Source organism: Sapajus apella, unplaced genomic scaffold (assembly GCF_009761245.1).
Source record: "Sapajus apella isolate SASKATOON/1434 unplaced genomic scaffold, GSC_monkey_1.0 scaffold5, whole genome shotgun sequence".
In the NCBI taxonomy this organism is placed as follows: domain Eukaryota; kingdom Metazoa; phylum Chordata; class Mammalia; order Primates; family Cebidae; genus Sapajus; species Sapajus apella.
In genome coordinates this window covers 28314784-28329659 of record NW_022436945.1, presented here as the reverse complement: position 1 = coordinate 28329659, position 14876 = coordinate 28314784, and the positions used below count along the sequence as shown (strand labels likewise).

Genomic DNA, 14876 nt, shown 5'->3' with positions numbered 1-14876 from the left:
AGTCAATATGCATATTTGCATAGAAAGCCCAAAAGCTATAAAAAATTAAAGTTAATAAAGAAGCTTAACAAAATGACAAAAAAGAATATTGATATTTAAAAGTCAATTGTATTTCCGTATACAAACAGCTGGGTTCTTCACTGAACTTAACAAGCTGATTTTAAAATTTGTTGGAATGCGCAAAGGGCCAAGAATTGCTAAGATAATTCTGAAGAAAAATAACAAGGTGGCCAAGTGTGGTGGCTCATACCTGTAATCCCACCACTTTGGGAGGCCGAGAGGGGTGAATCACAAGGTCAGGAGTTCAAGACTAGCCTTGCCAACATGCTGAAACCCCATGTCTACTAAAGATACAAATAATTAACCAGGTATGGTGGCACGCACCTGTAATCCCAGCTACTCAGGAGGGTGAGGCAGGAGAATTGCCTGAACCCAGATTGCACCGTTGCACTCCAGCCTGGGTGACAGGGTGAGACTCCTCAAAAAAAAAAAAAAAAAAAAAAAAAAACAAGGCAAGGGGACTTTTTCCTCTCAGATATAAGATCTTTTATAAGGCAAAGTAGTTTGTCAGCATGATATCTTTGCAAAGATGAAAAAATCCACTAATGGAACAAAATTGAGAGCCCAGAAACATGCTTATATGTACATGGAAACTTCATATGACAGAGATGTCATTACAGATAAGAAAAGGTAGACTACTCAATAAATGCTAGTGTAATTGGTTATACATAAAAAAAAAAAAAAAACAAATTTGGTTCCATGCATCATACTGTATACAATTCCGTATCTGTCACCTAGTCTGGAGGGCAGTGGTATGATCATGGCTCACTGCAGCCTCAACCTCTTGGGCTCAAGCAATCCTCCTACCTCAGCCTCTGTAGTAGCTGGGACTACAGGCATGCACCACCACGCCCAGCTATTTTTGTGTGTGTGTTTTTTGTAGAAATGAGGTTTTGCCATGTTGGCCAGGCTGTTTTCATGCTCCTGGACTCAAGCAATCCACCCACCTTGGCCTCCCAAAGGGCTGGGATTACCGGCATAAGCCACTGTGCCCAGCCATTCCATTTATTAAGAAATGAAATGTGAAAGGCAAAACTTTATAAACAACTTTTAGAAGAAAATATAAGTAAAGATCTTTTAAGGAAGAAGAACTTCAGACACCAAGCTCAAATTTTAAAGGAAGTAGTTGATAAATTTACTACATTAAGAGTTCCCTTTAATTGAAAGATCCTAAAGAAAATAAACAGATAAGGCACAAACTGTGAGAAGATATATTGATAAAAAATTTAGAGAATTTATTGAAATTTTAAGCAGAAAACTTAAAGAACTTCTAAACATTAATTAGATAAAAAGACAACCTAGCAAAAAATCAAAAATTAGAAAAAAATAGAGAAAATTAGGAAAATATACACCAAAACCATGAAGATATTCTATTTGACATTCATCAAATTGGCAAACCTGAAAAGCACTGGTCAGAATATGTGTCAAAAAGAAAGAACCGCCAGGTGGTGGCTCATGCCTGTAATCTCAGCACTTTGGGAGGCCAAGGTAGGGGATCACTTGGGGTCTGGAGTTTGACCAGCCTGGCCAATTTCATGAAACCATGTCTCTACTAAAAATACAAGAATTAGCCAGGTGTGGTGGTGCATGCCTGTAATTCCAGCTACTTGGGAGGCTGAGGCAGGAGAATCACTTGAACCCAGGAGGCAGAAGTTGCAGCGAGCTGAGGCCATGCCACTGCACTCCAGACTAGGCAACAGAGTGAGACTGATTAAAAAAAAAAAGAATTTTTATGCACTGCAGGTGGGAATATAAATTGATACAAACCATTTTTGTATAATGATATGGCATTTTCTAGTAAAACTGAAGAAACACCAAACACCCAGTAATTGAACCGCTAGTGTACACTGAAGAGATGTTCATGAATATTCATAGTATCATTATTTTAATATCAACTTCATTGACATATAAATTACATATAGTAAAATGCTCCCATTTTAAGTGCATACTTTGATGAGGTTTGACAAATGTACTCACCAGTGTACCTACTGCCACAATTAAGATATAAAACTTTCTATCACCTCTAAAAGTTTCTTCTTGCTTGTATTGGTCAGTTTTCACACTGCTATAAAGATACCATCCAAGGCTGGGAAATTTATAAAGGAAAGAGGTTTAATTGACTCCCAGTTCTGCATGGCTGGGAGGCCTAAGGAAACTTACAATCATAGCGAAAGGCAGAGGGGAAGAAGGCACTTCGTCACAAGGCAGCAGGAGACAGAAGGGAGAGCAAAGGGGGAAGAGACTCTTATAAAACCATCAGATCTTGTGAGAACTCACTCACTATCACAAGAATAGCCTGAGGGAAACTACCTCATGTTCCAGTCATCTCCCACCAGGTCCCTCCCTCAACACCTGGGGATTACAATTCAAGATGAGATTTAAGTGGGGACACAAAGCCAAATCATACATTACAAAGCTCCATTACAGAAGTGCCCCTCTCCTGCTGCCAACGCAGTTTTCCACGTTCTTGAATTTAATATAAGTGGAATTATACAATATATAGCCACTTGAGTCTGGCTTCTTTATAATGCCTCTGAGATTCATCCGTGTTGTTGCTTGTAGTTTTTTCCTTTTTGTTGCTGAGTGGTATCCCATTACATGCATACAGCAAGAGTTATTTATATATTCACTAGATTTTAGACATTTAAGTTGTTTCCAGTTCTTGGCTATTATAAGTAAAAAAGCTGCCATAAAAATTCACGTACAGGTCTTTGCGTGGACATATGTTTTTATTTCTCTTGTGTAAATTTCTAGGAGTGGAATTTTTGGGTCATATGGTAAGTATATGTTTAACTCATAAGAAAATCTGTTTTCCAGAGTGATTATACTATTTTATATTCCCACTAGCAAAGTATGAGAGTTTCAGTTCACAGCAACATTATTCATAACAGCAAAAATGGAACAACACAAATGTTCTCTGTCAGAAGAATGAATAAATAAATTATAGTATATTCATTCATAAGAATACCATATATAATTAACTACAGCTCTGTGCACCAACATGACTAAAACACATTAAGCAAAGTAAAAGCAAATCACAGAATACATATGGTATATTCCATATATATGTACATATTTCTAAACTATGCTATAGTGTAGGGGTGAGAAGACATAGGGGTGCTTCAGATATATTGGTAATATTCTGTCTCTTAATCTGGGTGATAGGTACGTGGGTATTAGTTATTATTATTTAACTGCCATGATACATTTTATTCATATGTGTGCATAATATATTTTTATAATAGAAGTTTAAAAAGAAAGATAGTTGATGTTTCTTTAATCTTGCTGTGGCTTTTCTCTAAAAAGAGGAAATAATTGACTTGAGTATTTGTCCTATAGCGCCATGTATTTTCCCAATTCTGTTTAGTATTCTATGTACTTCTTCTGAGAGGTTGCAGTCTTAGTACTGGAGTAATTCTGGAATGCATTTCCATCTCTGAGAGTGAGTATTTAGGTATCAACTCTCAGCAGTATTAATGGCAGCAGTTAAATGCATAAATCCTTGTTTATGGAGATGAGAATATAGTCCACCTGATAGCAAAAATGATTGAGTAGAATTTATTTCTTAAAATTATACTGGGGAAGGGTGTGTCTTCTATTTATTTCTTTTGCAATTGAATTATTTAAAGCTGAGGTTTAAAAATCATCATGAAATTACCCCATAGCTGATTATAAAGGATCTGTCATGAATTCTAGAAAGCTCAGTTGGTCACTTATTAAATAAGAATATTGCAATATTGACAGTAAAAATTTATCTATCTCTCTTCTAAGTCATATCATAGCAATATAAATTGAAGAAGTTGAAGGTTTCATAAAATGAAAAGTGTCAGTGAGGAAAATGGAAAGATGGCAAGAAATCAGTTTTTAATGATTTTAGTGATATTAAAAAAGGTATAGATTATGGAGTTCCATCAGGTGGTGCATTTCCATATCCTTCCTTGGCATTATTACTGAAGGCAATATTTTTTTATTATAGTTACAATCTGATTACAACTTTGATTATAAATATATTAAGACATAATCAAATTGTATATTTGAATAAATTTTTTATAGCTGGAAATTAAATGTGAGTTATTACAGAAGCAATTTCAAATATAGAAGGTTAGTAAATGAGCACTTAATGTATTAAATAATAAAAAAAATCACCAATAAATACTTACAGAATTACTATAAAAATACAAATTAAACCAATTTTAAAAATGCTTTAATATAAACCATGAGCTTGATTTTTTTTTTCAAGTTTGAATCAAGATATATGAGTAGGAGTAATCATTCAAAAAAAGAAATAATTCTTCCATTGTGCTTCATATGATTTAGAAATCTTCAAAATATATTTTGCCCCATAGGATTATATGAGAAATGATGAAGATGCTACATAAAGGCGAAATTAACCATGTCAGTTGTTTTCTTATGCTAACAAAGAACTATCGGACTGGGAATTTCTGAAAGATAGGTTGCCTATTCCTTAGTTGATCGTAGCTAATAAATAGGAGTCCCCAATCTTTACACAGTAAGCTTTGATTATTTTGATGAATAAAATCATAAATAATTCTGTCCTAAAGATGAATTTAAAATTTTTACTTTGAAATATGGGTTTGCATTTTACTGTATTTATTTATTTATTTGAGATAGAGTCTCACTCCGTTGCTCAGGCTGGAGTGCAGTGGCATGATCTTGGCTCACTGCAACCTCCACCTCTCAGGTTCAAGCAATTCTCCTGCCTTGGCCTCCCGAGTAGCTGGGACTATGGGCGCCCACCACCATACCCAGCTAAGTTTTGTATTTTGAGTAGAGATGGGGTTTCATCATGTTGGCCAGGCTGGTCTCAAACTCCCGTCCTCAAGTGATCCACCCACCTCGGCCTCCCAAAGTGCTGGGATTACAGACATGGGCCACCACGCCCGGCCTGGGTTTGCATTTTAAATGACATATATTTGTACAAATTTCAAAACTGTTTCCATATGTACTATATAATTTGATGTTACTATAACTCCATGAGATTAACAGGGTTATCTCTATTTTGCTAGTTAAGAAAACTAGACTCATGGAGATTAAGTAAATTGTCTAAGTATCTTGACTAACGACAGATATAGCACTGGAATATTTTTTCTCCTTTTGAGACAGGATCTCCTTTTTTTGCCCAAGCTAAAGTGCAGCGTGTGATCATGGCTCACTGCAGCTTCAACCTTCCAGGCTCAAGTGATCCTTCTACCTCAGCCTCCTGAGTAGTGAGGACTATAGGAGTGTGCCACCACGCCTGGCTAATTTTTGTATTTTTTTGTAGAAATGGAGTCGCCATGTGCCCAGGCTGGTCTCAAACTCCTGAGCTCAAGCAATTTGAGCACCTCCTCCCGCAAAAGGACTGGGATTACAGGTGTGAGCCACTGCACCCAGCCTAGAGTGTTTGTCTTTTGCTTCTGAACTTAGTATTATTTCTATTATACTATCATTTCCATATCTGATGTTTGTCTTCAGACAAAAGTAAAAATTATGGTGTCACCTTGTTAAATTTCATCTTTGGGTGTTGTGATAGGCTGTATAATGGCCATCCAAAGATATCAGGTTCTAATTCTGAAAACCTGTAAATGTTACTTTATAAGGAAAAAGGGTCTTTATAGGTGTGATTTAGTTAAAGATCTTGAGATGTGAAGATTATCTTGGATTAACCTTGTGGGGCCTAAATCCAATCACAAATATCTTTATATAAGAGAGGCAGAGGGCGATTCCACACAGAGTTTTGTAGAAAACAGAGACACAGAGGAGAAAGCAATGTGACTATGGAGACAGAGATTAGAGTGATGTGGACACAAGCCAAGGAATGCCAGCAGCCACCAGAGGGGCAAGAAACAGATTCTTCCGTAGAGCCTCCAGCGGTAGTACAATCATGTAGACCTCTCCATTCCTGACTGTTGAAACTGATGGTGGACCTGTGGCCTCCAGAACTGGAGAAAATGAATTTCTCTTGTCTTAAATTACCAAGATGTGGCAATTTGTTGCAGCAGCCCTAGGAAACTGATACAAAGATACTGTTCAAAGTTTTCATACCCTATTCGACTCCGAGCAATTGACCAGATAGATTCAGAAGAACCTAAGGTTTATCCATAAAAAATTCTGCAGAATGGAGAATGGTTAAAATGCTGAGATTCCAAGCAAGACTACTTCCCTTTCTTCTTCTTTTTCTTCTTCTTCCTCCTCCTCCTCCTCCTTCTTCTTCTTTACTTCAAGTTCTGGGGTACATGTGCAGAACATGCAGGTTTGTTACATAGGTATACACGTGCCATGGTGGTTTGCTGCATTCAACACCCTGTCATCCAAGCACTTCTTTATGAAGACATCTGTTCTCTGAAAATTAATAGGGAATGTTCACAAGTTTAAAAGAGAAATGTTGCTGGGCACGGTGGCTCCCTGTCTCTACAAATACTTTCTAAAAAATTAGCTGAGCATGGTGGCATGACCCTGCTGTCACAGCTGCTCTGGAGACTGAGATGGGAGAATTGCTTGAGCCTGGGAGGTAAAGTGAGCTATGATTACACCACTGCACTCTAGACTAGGTGACAGAGCAAGATCCTGTCTCAAAATAATAATAATAATAAAATAGAAATATTTAAATGGAATAGATATTGCTAATTCATGTTAAAAAAAAAAAAAAAAAAGTCTTAGCTGGGCGTGATGGCTCACGCCTGTAATCCCAGCACTTTGGGAGGCTGAGGTGGGCGGATCAGCTGAGGTTGGAAGTCCAAGACCAGCCTGACCAACATGGAGAAACACTGTCTCTACGAAAAATACAAAATTAGCTGGGCAGGGTGGTACATGCCTGTAATCCCAGCGACTCGGGAGGCCGAGGCAGGAGAATCGCTTGAACCAGTGAGGCAGAGGTTGTGGTGAGCCAAGATTGTGCTATTGCACTCCAGCCTGAGCAACGAGCGAAACTCCGTCTCAAAAAAAAAGAAAATTATTGTCTCTAATAAGCTAAAATGTACTAAATCTACCTAAGAAAAACTGGGAGCATACTGTGTATTTATTTCGACGCCTAAAACTCAAAACCTTATAGTAAAGAAAGTGTTTTTCTTTTTTCTTTACAGAAAGAACGTTGGAACTATCATGTCTGGAAGTGTGTTCACAATCTAATTTCACCTATTCACTCTCCTCCTTAAATTTTTCCTTTGCGACTTTTCTGCAACCAGTGAGGGAAACTCGGATTATCATGAGAATCTTTCTAAATCCTTCCAATTTTCATAACTTCACCAGAACTTGCCAAGATATCACAGGTGAATTTAAAATGTGCTCCTTGTGTTTCATTTGTGAGTCTAAAGGAAACATGGATTTTATTTCTCAGGAACAAACATCAAAAGGTAAACACAAAGTGAAGGTGAGAATAAAATGGTATCAAGTATAAGTTAATTTATTCTGTTAAAAACATTAATGATATATTCTTTTTATTTACTTATTTTTTGAGACGGAGTCTCTCACTGTCACCCAGGCTGTAGTGCAGTGGCGCGATCTCGGCTCACTGCAACCTCCACCTCCCAGGTTCAAGAGATTCTCCTGCCTCAGCCTCCCAAGTAGCTGGGACTACAGGCGTGCCACCACGCTCAGCTAATTTTTGTATTTTTAGTAGAGACTAGGTTTCATCATGTTGGCCAGGATTGTCTCAATCTCCTCACCTTGTGATCTGCCCGCCTCAGCCTCCAAAATGCTGGGATTACAGGCGTAAGCCACCGAACCCAGTCCTTTTCTGGCATTCTTTGAGAATGGGAAACACAATTTCTTGGCATTTACCTTATTTTTCTGTTGTTGTTTTCAAGTACATATTAGGCATTCCTGTAGCTCCTCTTTTAAAAAATATTTTATCATTGTAGATTCAAGGGGTACATGTGCAAGTTTGTTACATGGATATGTTGTGTAATTGTGAGGCTTGAGCTTCCAGTGCCCCCATCACCCCAAATAGTGAACGTTGTATCCAATAGGTAATGTTTCAACCCTCATCCCTCTGCCCCTCCGCACTGACTTTGGATGAAGTTCTTGCTCAAGTAGTGCCGTAACTCTTCCAAGTTCTGGGCTGAATTCAACAGAAGGCAAATTGTGAAAATGCCTCTGTGATGACAGAAACTAGGAAGTGTTTTAAGGGTTAATAGCTCACAGATCTTCCTTCTCTGCATCCTTGAAAGGTGAAGACAGGCCTGGTGCGGTGGCTCACACCTGTAATCCCAGCACTTTGGGAGGCCGAGGTGGGCAGATCACGAGGTCAGGAGACCACAACCATCTTGGCCAACATGGTGAAACCCCGTCTCTACCAAAAGACAAAAAATTAGCCAGGCGTGGTGGTGCGTGCCTGTAGTGCCATCTACTCAGGAGGCTGAGACAGGAGAATCGCTCGAATCCGGGAAGTGGAGATTGCAGAGAGCCGAGATCGTGCCACTGTACTCCAGCTTGGCAACAGAGCGAGATTCCGTCTCAAAAAACCCGAAAGATTACAGGCATAAGCCGCTGTGCCCAGCGCATGTTGTCTTTCTACTTGGGCTAATTTGGGTGTCTTCACATCATAGTGGCCTTAAGGTGTTGGACTTAAGTATCGTGGTTCAAGCCTCCAGTATTGTTTGGAGCCTAGAGCTGAGAGTCAATTTTTTTTGAGACAGAGTCTCACTCTGCTGCCCAGGCTGGAGTGCAGTGGTGTGATCTTGGCTCTCCCTCCCAGGTTCAAGCAATTCTCCTGCCTCAGCCTCCCAAGTAGCTGGGACCTATAGGCATATGCCACTATGCCCAGCTAATTTTCGTATTTTAAAGACGGGATTTCACCATGTTGGCCAAGCTGGTCTCAAACTGACCTCAGGTGCTCCACCCGCCTTGGCCTCCCAACGTACTGGGATTGTAGGCATGAACCACCACATGAGAAAGCCTCTTCTGTTCTTTAAGGCCCCCAGTTTATGGTACTTTGTTACAGTAGCCCTAGAAAACTAGTACACTGTGGGATGGGAAATGTTGTGACCACATTGGTCACACAATACATTCTGTCCCACAAGTCACTGGGGAAGTGTGTGTGCTTCCTTTGAGATGCTCCAATCCTATTCCAACACTACCACTACCTGGTTTTCATGATCTTAAAAAATATAATCACTTTCATAATTATTTTTAGGTTGGCCTCAGTGGCTCATGCCTGTAATCCTAGCACTTTGGGAGGCTGAGGAGAGAGGATCCCTTAAGTCCAAAAGTTGGAGACCAGCCTGGACAACATAGCAAGACCCAATCTCTATAAAAAATTTTAAAAAATTAGCTGAGCATAGTGGCACACAGCTGCAGTCCCAGCTACTCAGGAGGCTAAGGTGGGAGGATTGCTGGAGCATGGGAGAGTGAGGCTGCAGTGAGCCATGATTACACCACTGCACTCCAGCCTGGGCAACGGAGTGAGATCCTGTCTCAAAAATATGTATATATTTTTAGTGTAAGTAACTTCTTGTTTCTACTTTCCTGTACAGAAAGGAAGAGATTTAGTTTTGAATTGTATGTGTTTTCTTGCTGTGTGTTAATATTTTGCAAATAACATTTTTTTACTTTCTAGTTCTTATCAGGAGAGGATCAATGGAAGTGAAAGCAAATGATTTTCGTTCACCTTGTCAGCATTTTAACTTCACTGTAGCTCCTCTAGTTGATCACTTGGAGGAATATAACACTACTTGTCATCTGAAAAACCACACTACAAGATCAACAATCATGGAGGAAGAGCCCAGCAAGGAGAACTCTATAACCCATCCTTGTAGAATCATGGAATACCCGAATGAGTGTATACACATTTCTTTGCACCTAGAGATGGATATAAAAAGTTAAGTTTTTAAGGAAACTAGAGGGAAAAGAAGTTATCAGATATAGATACATAAAATTAAGAAAAGGCTATCGCATTAACTAGAAGCCGAAGAGCTGAAGAGTTTTACTGATGAAAACATATAGCCTGTAAGAACGTTAGTCTATTTATCCATTTATTTTTCCCTCAAAATATGCTTTTTATGGGGCCTACCTGTAATTCGAGAAAGGGGAAGCATTTATGGGTCACGATCTGGAAGGACCTTCTGCCCCAGAATACATTTTTTGTTGTGGTGGTGGCGGTGGTGTTGGTCGTTTGAGACAGGGTCTGTTGTCCAGGCTGGAGTGCGGTGGCACGATCACAGCTCACTGCAGCCTTGACTTCCCAGGTTTGGGTGATCCTCCCACCTCAGCCTCCTGAGTAGCGGGGACTACAGGTGTGTACCTCCACACCCAGTTAATTTTTTGTATTTTTATTTTGCTGCATGAGGAATGCAAGCCTGGCAGCTGAATAGCATGGAATAATCTTGGGGAGGCTGAGTGCTGCCATCCCAATCCACCTCTGCCCTTTCTCTACTTAGCTGCCTCTCTAAATGAATGTTGAATGCCTATTTAGTGTACAACTGGGTTCCTGTGAAGGGGACACCTAGGTTTATGAACCCCACAAAGGCAGTCATCCAAGAGTATAAATATGGTATACATTCTGTTAAGGTGAATAAGTACTAGGTGTGTTTTGTATACAAAGAAGAGTATACACAGGGTGGCTTAGAAAGTCAGTAGATAGTTGTATGTTGGCTATGATGAGACCACCCTTGTGTAAGTCACTGATTCCTGGTTCTGCTGGCCAGTGTGTCTTTATGAGACCGCAGGAGACCATGCTAAGCTATTGCTGCATGGTGACCACCCTTACCATGTTGCCTCATTGTCATCTGAATGAATGAGTTTATACCTGTATCCTTATTAAATTTAGGCCAGGGCAGCTATGTTTAATCAACACACGCATTTGATCTGACCATTGGCCTGTAAACCACTGTACTTACTGCCTATTACCCCGTGGAAAGAGGATCTGATTATTCATCGTCCTGGCCACTTATATGCCTCAGACTAGTCCTTTGACTTTGCCTGCCATTCTCTTTCTTCCCCATCATCCTTGTACTCCCTGCATCTTTCAACAAAGAATTCAAAGTTATGAATTCTAAATGGCTCTGATGCTGGGACCGCCATGTTGCGGTCTTATCCTAGTTACAGCGATGATAGTGAAACTCATATCGGCATAACCTGTAAGGGAAATGAATCCTAGAATTTTGGAACTAAATGGATACCTGGAAGCTACCTGCTCAAGTTTTCCCATTTAATACCTTGATTTAACATATCAAGAAAGAATTCCGGAGAGCTAGTGACCCTGTAACAGTGATGGTCATAATTTCAGCTTTTCAGTTCAGGGCAGAGTATGTTGTAGAACTCAGCTAAGCTGCCACATTGCCTTTTACCTGTTGAATAATTTTATTGGGTTTTTACAGTATTTGTTTTCTTTGCAGGTATCACTTGTTCTATAAAGATCACTTGGTATGTTTTAGTTCTATTAGTTTTTATATTTTTGATTGTCCTCATTATCTGCAAAACACTTGAAGGCCACAGAAGAGTGCAGAAGTGGCAGAGTGAGTATAATCCACGTAGTGCCAAGGAACTCCGAATCTCTTCTATTTTTAGTTCAATGTAGCATTTATTGTGCACCTACTGTGTATAAGTGGCAATTCTAGGCAATCCAAGGAATAGAAGCATAGATAAGACACAGTTCCAGCAATGCAAGGAGCTTCATTCATCTTTCTTCTACTCGGACAAGTGAGTAGGAGAGGAAGAAAGGCTGGGTGAATAGGAAGAAGCTGATGGGCTGGACGTTGAGCAGGGCTTAGTGGAAGTGAGGGCAGAAGGAGAGAGAGAACAGGAACTGAGGATAAAGAATTTTAGGCCAGGTGGGGTGGCTTATGCCTATAATCCCAGCACTTTGGGAGGCCAACGCAGGCAGATCACCTGAGGTCAGGAGTTTGAGACCTGCCTGGCTAACATGGTGAAACCCTGTCTCTACTAAAAGTACAAAATTAGTGGGGTGTGGTGGTGTGTACCTATACTCTCAGCTACTTAGGAGGCATGAGAATCACTTGAACCTGGGAGGTGGAGGTTGCAGTGAGCCAAGATTGTGGCACTGCACTCCAGCCTAGGCAAAAGAGTGAGACTCCATCTCAAAAACAAGAATTTCAGAGTTGGAGATCTTGAGCAGAGTGGCTTTAGGTGACGAGTGTGAGGCAGAGTCAATCTTTAATAAGCATGGTGGTTATCAGATTGTTGGTAGGGCAGAGCTAAAAGAAATTAGAAATTAGGAATCAGGACAGTAGGAATGATGTTAAAAATATTTAATAACTCATATGACCTAGGCACTCACCTATCAGGGTGGACATTGATTATAAATTACTGATATGGTGCTACTGGTGTGTATTCAGGCAAATGCTGGTTCTACTGGCATGTACCCATGCATAAAATGTATGACTATCAGGCTCAATGGACAGTTCCCAGTATGAGTAACTAGTCTTTTAAAGACAGTGCAAAATGTATCACTATTAGAATAGGCACTGAAAACAAATGGATTTATGTTAGAGTCCTAGTACTACAACTTACTAGTGATGTGACATTAAGCAAGTTATTTAAATTATGTATATCCTTACCTCCTCTGTAAAACAAGGATAATCACCACTACCACACAGGGTTGAGGTAAGGAAACAAAGAGATTACTCACAGAGTTGACTACAGTGTCTAGTGCATAGTTTTCATTAAAGGACAGTAGTATTGCGAGGTTGAATCATTTCCCAAGGCTCTCGCCTTTTTTACCAGGCAAGGCAGTGTTAGCCATTTCAGTAGGCAGAACAGGTGGTTGCCTCTAGGTTTCAGTAAAGTTGCAATTAATTCCTTTGACTAAGCATTTGTTGCAGATGCTTTTGAGAGCAGTTTCATTGTGCAGCGGTTAATAACATAGTCAATACTGTTTATTTGTAGAATACCCATTTTCAGAGCATTTTCACTAGATTCTTAAAGTATGTAAACAGAATATATGCTATTTTTATTTTATAGATTAAAAAACCCTGAGACTCAGAGAGGTTAAGTGTTTTATCCAAAGCTGCATAACTAGCAAAATGTCAGAACTAAGATATAGGGGTATTTAGTGCTGAAAATTCTATTATTTAAAGTAAATGTGTGTTATTTATAAATAGTGCATAGTTCTGAGTCTCTTGACCCATTTTTCATTATGAAAAGCTATGAGCAAAGAGAGACAGAAGTGAGCTAGGAAAAATGTCTAGACGGGGACCAGTAGTGGGGAGTCAAATTAAATTCTTATAAATATCTGCCCAAATGACAGACTTAGTAATTTTGAAAGGCTTGCAAATCCAAGCATACAAAGTAATAAAAAATATCACACCACTTAGGACATTAAATGTTTTTGAATATTAAATATACATTAAATGTTCTTCACATCATGTCTATGTATATAATAAGATAAATAATATACTTTTCTGTGTATAAGAGCTGGCGCTTTTCATGAGAAGAAATGGCATAATGGCATTTATGGTAGTAGAGAAGCCACTGATTTTGGGAAGAACCTGTATTTGTTAATTGAAAATAACTTTATAAGGAAAACTCCCAGAATCCTGTTGCAAAAATATCTGCAACAAATAGTCAAAAGAATTAATTGCAACTTTACTGAAACCTAGAGGCAGACACTTGTTCTGCCTACTGAAATGGCTAGCACAGCCTTGCCTGGTAGAGAAGGTGAGAACCTTGGCAAATAATACAAGCACCACAATACTAGATGTAACACCAGGGGTTTGGTCTAGGTCCTGATGCTCACTGCACAGAAAGCCAATCACTGAAAGGATCACTGTTGCCAAGGAAGAAGGCTTTAATTGGGTGCTACAGGTGAGGAGCTGGGAGCTCAGTCTCATATCCATCTCCCTGACCAACTAAAACTAGGGGTTTATATAATAGCAGAGAAGAAGTGTAACAATGTGTAAGAAAACAGGAACTAGGGAGGGGTAAGAAAACAGTCATGGAGAATGAAGGGTCTGGCATCTCTTTGTCTGGATATGGAGATCTGGACAGTTTCAATTCTTTGATACTGTTTTTTGAGAGGAACTCGGATAAAACAAATGTAAGGTTCAAGCTTTAAGACCAGAAGGGTCAATTTCTATGTTTATCCAAAAAACTCTTTATGGGACTGTTAGGTCAGTTTCATTATTCTAGGCCCTGTTGTGAATGGCTCCATTCTTTTTGGTAATCCTTTGAGCCAACATGGGGAATATATGTTAACAGTGTGCTTGCTTATTACTAAATACTTAATATCTTTTCTGGAAATAGGTCATCAAGACAAACCTACATCTGTTCTCTTAAGAGGAAGTGATTCTGAGAAACTGAGAGCATTGAATGTGCAGGTCATTTCAGGTAAGTTTTGTGGCCTGTAAACAGAACAGCACTCAGGAAATTCCAAAGCTGCATGGTTTCACTACAGAATAAACTCAAAATCTGAGACCTGAGCTTATGTAAATCAGCCTTGTATCTGCAATAACGGAGCTGTGGGCAAATGAAATCCAGTTTAATATGTCTCCTTATCAGGGAACAGTAGCAATCTAAACTACCTCCTTAAATAATGGAAAGTTTGCGTAATTGGCAAGAAGAAATTCATGTGAGTAGGCAGAGGAGAGAAAGCCATAGGGATAAGCCTTAGATTTATTTTTAAATGAGACAAGACATCATTATTCCCCAGAATTGCAAGAAGTAATTGCAGAATGGGCATGGCTTTCACTGGAGCCTTCAGTTAGCACAGGGTGTTGTTGTGTAAAGAGAACTTCTAATAGCCTCAATTAAAAAGCCCCCTGCCCTCTCCTGAGAAACAGAAATGGAATAAGGGAATTCTGATTAGAGCAGTGAAGGGGGCTGTTAGCACAGATGTTGTGGTTCAGTCTTTTTCTTCTAAT

General features: G+C 39.4%; 1 protein-coding gene across 4 annotated transcripts in view; it reads left to right on the top strand.

The window, feature by feature from the left end:
* The window catches only part of TMEM156 (transmembrane protein 156), a 51197-nt gene that overhangs the window by 19462 nt on the left and 16859 nt on the right, over positions 1 to 14876 (top strand). For 3 of the 4 annotated variants that reach the window (XM_032273943.1, XM_032273942.1, XM_032273948.1), the window contains 4 exons: positions 7143 to 7412; positions 9617 to 9877; positions 11394 to 11513; positions 14260 to 14343. In XM_032273943.1, the coding sequence (XP_032129834.1) occupies positions 7143 to 7412; positions 9617 to 9877; positions 11394 to 11513; positions 14260 to 14343 (735 nt within the window). The remainder of the gene's footprint in view (positions 1 to 7142; positions 7413 to 9616; positions 9878 to 11393; positions 11514 to 14259; positions 14344 to 14876) is intronic. The other variant, XM_032273952.1, reaches the window with a different exon arrangement.